Source organism: Phalaenopsis equestris, unplaced genomic scaffold, assembly GCF_001263595.1.
Source record: "Phalaenopsis equestris unplaced genomic scaffold, ASM126359v1 Scaffold000840, whole genome shotgun sequence".
NCBI lineage: Eukaryota > Viridiplantae > Streptophyta > Magnoliopsida > Asparagales > Orchidaceae > Phalaenopsis > Phalaenopsis equestris.
Window position 1 is genome coordinate 5,366,727 of NW_018165280.1, and position 8,085 is coordinate 5,374,811.

Sequence of the window (8,085 nt, forward strand, 5' to 3'; positions counted from 1 at the left end):
ACACTGGGATAACACAAAATTAACACTGTCATAATATGACAATACAACCACGAAAAACACAATAATACGTCAAAAATAATGACTGAAGTACAACCGCAATAATAAGACAATAACATTGCGGTACCACACTTCAACAATACCGCAATAACACCGGTATAACACGAAAATAACACCACAATAATCCCGTAATATAATTAACACAAAATTATGCCAATTTAACCTTAGTAACCTTGATAACACTGCAAATACTGAAGTACTTCCGCAATAACAATACTACATTCACCTCAAAAACAGGTAAAACCACAACAATATTATCTTAGTAACCACCAAATAAGACCTCAATAACGCCAACGCGATACAAATAAACATCTCAAAAAAATATTTTAATAACACTACAGTAAAAAAGAAACAAAACCTTAATAACACCTAAATACAACAATAACACCACGAGAATACACTTAAAAAATACAAAAATAATACATTAATACATCCACCTCTATAAGAACTCATTAACACCTAGGATACACTCTCATAATAACTCATGTGTCACCTCAATAATATTGTCGTTGGCACCGCAAAACCACTAAAGCCACGCCTTAGTAACAAAGCAATAAAACATCATTAACACCTAAATAATACGACAATAACACCTCAACAATACACCTAAAGCAAGCTAATACAACATTGAAAGTACACGTTGCATCACCTACTTTATTGCCATGTAAGTCTCGTAAGGTTTAGATTATTTATAATGTTTACTTTTCAAGAGGATCTAGGGTCATTGGGTGCGAACTCATGTACTTCTCTGAATCTTTCAAAGCAAGCTAATACACAACATTGAAAGAACACAAGGAAACCAAAGCAATCGAGAGTCATCAAAAGTCATCCATGTAACTTTGTGTTTGTACTTACATAATAATTTTTAGGGTAATTGAGAAAAGCATTGCATCCTATAAAAATATTTATGCATTGCTCATATGATCTAGAGTTATTTGAAAATGAAAACATAACGATACACAAATTACACTACAATAACACCACAATAACACTATAGCAACATCACAATAACACTAAGATACTACAAAAAAAATGATAAAATAACATCAAAATAGCCCCAAACCAACACCCAAAAATATTAAAATACAACAGTGTTATTTCAATGGGATTTTGATGTTAATGTAGTGTTATTACTATGTTATTTTGGAGTTATTCTTTTGTTATTGTGGTCTTATTTAGGTGTTATTTCAATGTTATTCTCATGATTTTTGTGGTATTCTTGCTTTGTTATTTTGGTTTACTAGAATTGCATTGTTACGGTTCTAACTGGGTGGGTATTTGGTTTTATTGAGATGTCATTGTTGTGTTATTCTGATTACAATAACTTAAACTCATGTATTATAAAAAATGCAATCAACTTGATAACAATTATCTTCGTCTGACAAGAGAATTGTGAAATGCTAAGCACGACAACTTTTAGATTTCCCATCAACTCGATCGTCGCTGAAATCACGGGGTGGCTCGTAAAGTTGCCTCATAAATGAAAACATATCATGGAGGAGAAGAGTAGCTCGATTAGTTTAAAATGGTAGTTTCACCACCATATCATATGGGAAGTAAAATTTCTTTGGTAATAATATCAATCACCCTATGTAAATGTGATATCGCATCCACAAGATTCTAATGCTTCCTCTAATTTTATAGAGACTGTATTCTTTAGACATTAACATTTTAAAGCATGAAAAATCTTCTCCCAAAAATGCAACAACAATACAAAAAGGGACTTTGGGGATCTCGCTACACCGACGCATAGGTGGCACAAAAACAGGCCAAAGAAAATCAAGGTGAGTGCATCAATTGCTCAAAAGGAGGCATAATAGTTGTTCAAGTGGCTCCAGACAACTAAGGGAAGAAGTGCGCCTTCTCCCATCTCTTTTAGGCTCATCTATAGGTTAAAGTACCAAGAAAAACTCCTAAATAATAACCCAACTCTAAACTAGCTCGCAACAACCTTCACAAGCCATCCAATTTCCCATAATCCGACAACATAATGGTGTGATCAAGGTGAAACCCGCAACACTCGCAATTTTGGGTCATGTGATTAATGCGATCAATGTGGGACACCACACAATCACGCAGCCTGGATTGCAGACACTACCCGACCACCTTGTACGATCACCCCGCAAGGCCGACAAAGGTCGAGCTCGCTCCACCACCCTTAATTTTTAGCTTGAACCGACCCATTTTTAGTCCACACACACACACACACCGCTTCTCCTTGATGGACACTCTCGCAGCCACCATTCACCGCCGCCTCCTGCTTGAAAAACTTTAATTTTCTTAGATTTTTGTTCTAGTTTTATTATTTTGATTAATTTTAGACTATAGAAACAAAATCCCTCAAAAATAGAGGGTACAATGATGTGTTACCCAACAAAATTTATTATTTCACACAAATTTTGAGATGCTTGACACAAGTCTTTTTGCATTTTTGGAGCTTAAAATGTTTCAATTTGAATTAAAAACCTATAGTAAAACTAACCAAGTCGACGAGACAAATCTAATGACACCAAAATTGATCCAATGCGAGTCAAATCAGACCCAAATCAAGTCGTTAAACACTTTTGAAGTTTTTTGGTATCTAATTGGAAGATTAAATGAATTTCAAATCTAATAAGCTTATAGTCAAATCGACTATCTCGATGAGAACAACCAAATGAACATAAGATTACTCCATTTAGGAGCCTAAATATCCATAAAACAACAACAATGCCACTTCTCAAATCATAAATAGATCCCTAGTCTTTTCATGACGGAGGACCTAGGCCTAGACCAGAAAAAGGAGTCGAATTCCAGAGGTATTTTGGACTGAAGACCTGACTAACACTTCCTGCCTTCATAGCCACTGACCACCGTTAACCACCGCCTGTCAGCCATTGTTGACCATCGTCGGCTGCCCCCTATTTTTCTCCATTGGTGGACCTTATGGAGTAATGACTCGCGTCGTCACGAAGCACCTTGCGGAGTAACAACATATATTGCAAAGGAACGAAGTATTGTGTGGAGTAACGACTTATGTTACAGTAACAAAAGCAACCTATGAAGTATGTCGTGCGATCACATAATCCGAAGGCAGTGTGCCAAGGTTTCAACAATAACCCTCAGTAGCAGTTGCTCCCGACCATTGTATAGTGAACCATTCCATATGTACATTATGCTTTAAAAAACTTTGCAACCCTTTTCCGGTGTGGGATAAGAGTTCATATTTTTCAACGTAAAAATTCTTGACGTCTTCTCCTGTTATTTTTTTTTCATCTATGTACAAGATTTTGTACTACGCCGAGACATTAATTTATTACCACACCACCACAAATTTTCCAACATGCAACAATACCAGATAACCTTAATTGTTGAACAAATCTTAATGTATCTCAAGATTGAAAATATATAAAAAAAAAAGGCAAAAAGATTCGCTCATGTTCATCATAATATATACTATACCAAATACTCCATAAACACAAGAATACAAATTTGCTTACAATGATTTATGTTCCACCAAGAATTTATCCAACTCCCACCTTTATGTGAGCTTCTTCCCAATCTATCATCTACAAAAGCCATGAACCCTCACCCTTCTCTAGTACTTACATGTCATTTGCGCACATGCCACCCAACTCCCATGTATTTACATCCCTAACCCTTCAACTTCAATCCTCTATTTCAACTTTTAAGAAACAAAATGAATACTTTCCACATATAAAGAAGCCTGCCTCTCTAAAATTAAAATCTAGATGCTATATATGTAAATACATAAAAACCAAATAAGGCACATAAATTCAAACGATTTTGAACCCATTACAACCGTCAGTTCAGCCCAAATCAATTACAACCACACACAAAGAATTCAAATCCCTCCCCCTAAAAAACGTTCCTTTTTCCTATTAATAACAATCGTCCCTCCCATAAATCCACTCATATTTCCCTCAATCGAGGATCTCTCCTTCCCCCATAAATAGCAATGGTGGGGAAGATAACCCGAAAGTACTCCGCGGGTGGGTCCCACCACCCCGTCATAATAATCGGCGCCGGCCCGGCCGGCCTCTCCACCGCCGCCTGCCTCTCCGTCCTCTCCATCCCATACGTAATCCTCGAACGCGACAGCTGCATCGCTTCCTTGTGGCGCCGCCGCGCTTATAATCGCCTTAAGCTCCACCTCGCCAAACGCTTTTGCCAGCTCCCCCACATGCCGTACCCCGCCGGCACCCCCACGTACATTCCCAAGGACAGGTTCATTGAGTATCTGGACGACTACGCGGCCAGGTTCGACGTCCGGCCGGAGTTCGGGTGTTTTGTGGAGTCTGCGGTTTATAGGGAGGGGGAAGGGGAGTGGGGGGTGAGGGTGAGGAGGGTGAATGGGGAGGAGAGAGAATACGTGGGAGGATATGTGGTGGTTGCCACGGGTGAGAACGGCGCGCCACACGTGCCGGAGTTTGAAGGAATGGGAGGGTTCGAAGGAGAGGTGGTGCACTCTGCGGATTATAAGAGTGGGGATAGGTATAAAGGCATGAGAGTTCTGGTTGTTGGGTGTGGGAATTCGGGGATGGAGATAGCTTATGATCTTGCCAGCCATGGAGCATTCACGTATGTTTGTGCCAGAAGTAAGGTATATATTATTATTATTATTATTTCCATGCAAACGTTTTATTTTCCTTTAGAATTTTTATTTAATATTTATTTTTTCATTATGTGGGTTCATGATTAGTATGGGGCACAAATTCATTACATATATTATATAAATATGATTTTTTTTAGAAAGTAAAATTGATATATGGGACTTCTTATGTTAGGAACAAATTAAATGTGTATTACTTTAGATAAAGAATATATATATATATATATAAAGGGAATCTATATTTGGTTCGGTGGGTCACAAATAACACTTCTCCCATTTGGGTCGAACTCAGGTGTGCTTTAATTAATCCGAAGAGCCTGCACCACGGAACTCGAATCCCCGACCCGAGGGACTTATGCCAGAGGCCACACCAATGAGCCAAGACGTGGAGCACTATATATATATATATATATATATATGTATGTATGTATGTATATATAAGGAAACTATAAGATGGTGTGGAGTTTCTATATATAATATATGATTGCATGGTTGATCAACTCTATATGGTACCTCTGTCAAATATCTTCAATATTTCCTATTTCTTTTTATTATACGTATATCATGAGTGTTCATTCAGTATTTTTCTTGCTCATAAACAACATAGACTTAAGGGGAATTAATCAATTTAAGTATATCTTGCTCCCTTTTAATTGATAAGTATTAGGATAAAAATGTACACTATTATATTTATTTGCTATGATTTGAACATGGAGCATGTGCTCAATTAGTTTCTTAATGCGTGTTTAATTTATCCAACTAAAGCCATGTTGCAGTTCCACGTGATGAGCAAGGAGATGATTTATTGGGGAATGGTTCTTTTGGATCGTAAGATGCCGCTGTGGATTGTTGATAAGTTCTGCGTTTTCCTCAGCGAGCTTCGGTATGGAGATCTGTCCAAGTTTGGGATCATTAGACCGAAGGATGGGCCATTTTTCCTCAAGGCCACCTTGGGTAAATCGCCTGTTATAGATGTTGGGACTGTTCACAAAATCAAGACGGGTGAAATTCAGGTGATTTTCTTGGATATTTTAGTTTTTCAGAAGTATATCTCCTTGTTGGCATTAAGGTTGAAGGAAAAATCTACAGTGATTATAAGCGTGGTTTTAGAAATCAGACTGGATCGGCCGATTTGACCGAATCAACTGTGATTCGGTCTTTCAGTCGGTTCGGTTCAAGCGTAGTAGAACTGCTTCTGGTTTAAACCGAGATTGAACTTGTTATGACCGGGCTTGAACCGGCGAACCAATCGGTCGGTTTCTAAGGAATTTGTAGGTTCAAATATTGTGCGATTTTAGACTTTTGATTTTGATTGGTTGATCATAAATACAACAACAAGAAGAAAAAGACTTTATCCTACTAAGTATGGACGTCTACATGAATCCTTTTTTCTCCATTGAGTCCTATTGAGTGTCATATTTTCATTTAGATCTAATAAATTAAGATTATTTTTTATACAATATGCTTAATTCTTTTTTGAACTGGTTAGAACCAGGTTTGAATTGGCGAGCCGGTTTGGTTTCTAAAGAATCGGTCGATTCAAATAATATTGTCCAATTTTAGACTTTTAATTTTGATTGGACGACCATAAATACAAAATAAAAAACAAGCCTTTATCCCGTAAGTAAAGTCAGCTACATGAATCTTTTTTCTCCATCGTGTGCTATTGAGTGTCATATATTCATTTCAATCTAATAAATTAAGATCATTTTTTATATGATATGCCCTAATCTTTTTAGGTTTGCCTCTGTCTTTCTATACATAAGTCAAATCTAAAACATTTACTCTCTCAACCGGATTATTAGATGGTCGACATTTAGTGTGACTAAACAATCTAAGACATTTCTCTCTAATCTTGCCTGTCACTGTAGCTACACCAATTCTCTCACGAATACATTTATTTTGCATTTTGTCTTTCTATACTTAAGGCACTTATCCACCTAAGCATTCTCATCTCATCAACACTGAACTTAGTTTTATGTTTCTCTTTTAAAGACCAACATTTTGCACAATAAAGCATTGCAGGTCTCACCACCATCTTATAAACTTTTTCCTTAAGTTTAAGCAATACTTTTCTATCACAAAATAGGATCCATGCATTCCTCCAGTTCAACCACCCAACTTGAATTCTACTAATAACATGCTCTTATATATCACCATCACTTTGAACAATGGACCCAGTATATCTAAAAAGTTCACAAATTTAAAGATTTGATTACCCAGTTACAACTTTGTCACTATATCTACTACTACTAAAATTGCATTTCATGTATTCAGTTTTAGATTTACTTAAACAGACGCCTTTAGACTCACCTCCATAATTCAAGTTTTTCCTGAACTCTTTCTCTGATTGTATCCACTGGAAGTATATCATCCACTGGATGTATATCATCTGTATAGCTGTCCTTGGACACTTTTCGCCATATGTATTCAGTCCATACACCACATCACTTCGAAGGAACACCCTAACCTTTGTAAGATGATTTAAAAGATTCATGTCATGACATTTTAACAAAAAAACATACGCTTGTTGTCGACTACTTAAATCAATCATCCACTTTTCACATTTGAGCCATGGGACCCAGCAATGACAGTGTTCGAATGACCATAAATAGATATTTAAAATAAAAAAATTAAAATATTATGTCTTAATTTTTTTTTTTGAATATTATTTAAAATATTCAAAGTTGTCTCAAATTAATTTTTTTTTTTATTAAATAGATAAAATTGATATCGTTGCATCAATATTCTATTATCAAAGTTATATTAAAATAATTTAAATGTTTATCATGTCATTCTATTAACCTTAGTTGAACCATTGAATTTTGAACATTTCCTTCTTTTGGTTCGATGTTCAATTCAATTTTCACAACCTTGATTACAAGCTTAAAATCATTGAACTTGTTTTAAAAGAGGATTACATACCAAAAAATTGTAGGTATTTCCATCTTATTCTTAATATTTTTTTACATTTAAAATGAATACATGAATATAAAATTCATATTTTGATACTCAATTAATTTTAAATATATATTTATAGAATTAGAAGCACTTAAATTGCAAAATAATATTCGTTTTTCTTCTGAATTAACAAACAATCATTCGCTACAAAAGCATAGTCATAATTGTCTTGAAAACGAATAAATTATTCCAACACGACAACATACATAAAATTTACGTCCAGAGTCCTTCAGACATATACCTACCCAACAAGTGTATTATAGTGGGGCTCATTTGTCACGTCTCAAGTGCTTATTGGACTTCGGACGCAATCTTGATGGAATAATCTCTCATTGAAAACAGAAACAAATGCCTTCCAAAATAATCCGTAGCAATCATTTTGTACTATTTTTTTTCCGCATAAAAAAAGTTAGCTATTAAAATGTGCATAAATGTCTATTTAATTTTCTCTTTCC

At 35.7% G+C, this 8,085-nt stretch overlaps 1 protein-coding gene across 2 annotated transcripts in view; it reads left to right on the plus strand.

The window, feature by feature from the left end:
• Window positions 1-3,961: 3,961 nt before the first annotated feature.
• Window positions 3,962-8,085, plus strand: part of LOC110031732 (probable indole-3-pyruvate monooxygenase YUCCA11) — a 7,796-nt gene continuing 3,672 nt past the window's right edge. The window contains exons 1-2 of one of the 2 annotated variants that reach the window (XM_020735094.1): window positions 3,962-4,660; window positions 5,446-5,682. In XM_020735094.1, the coding sequence (XP_020590753.1) occupies window positions 4,016-4,660; window positions 5,446-5,682 (882 nt within the window). In that variant the 5' untranslated portion in view covers window positions 3,962-4,015. The remainder of the gene's footprint in view (window positions 4,661-5,445; window positions 5,683-8,085) is intronic. The other variant, XM_020735095.1, reaches the window with a different exon arrangement.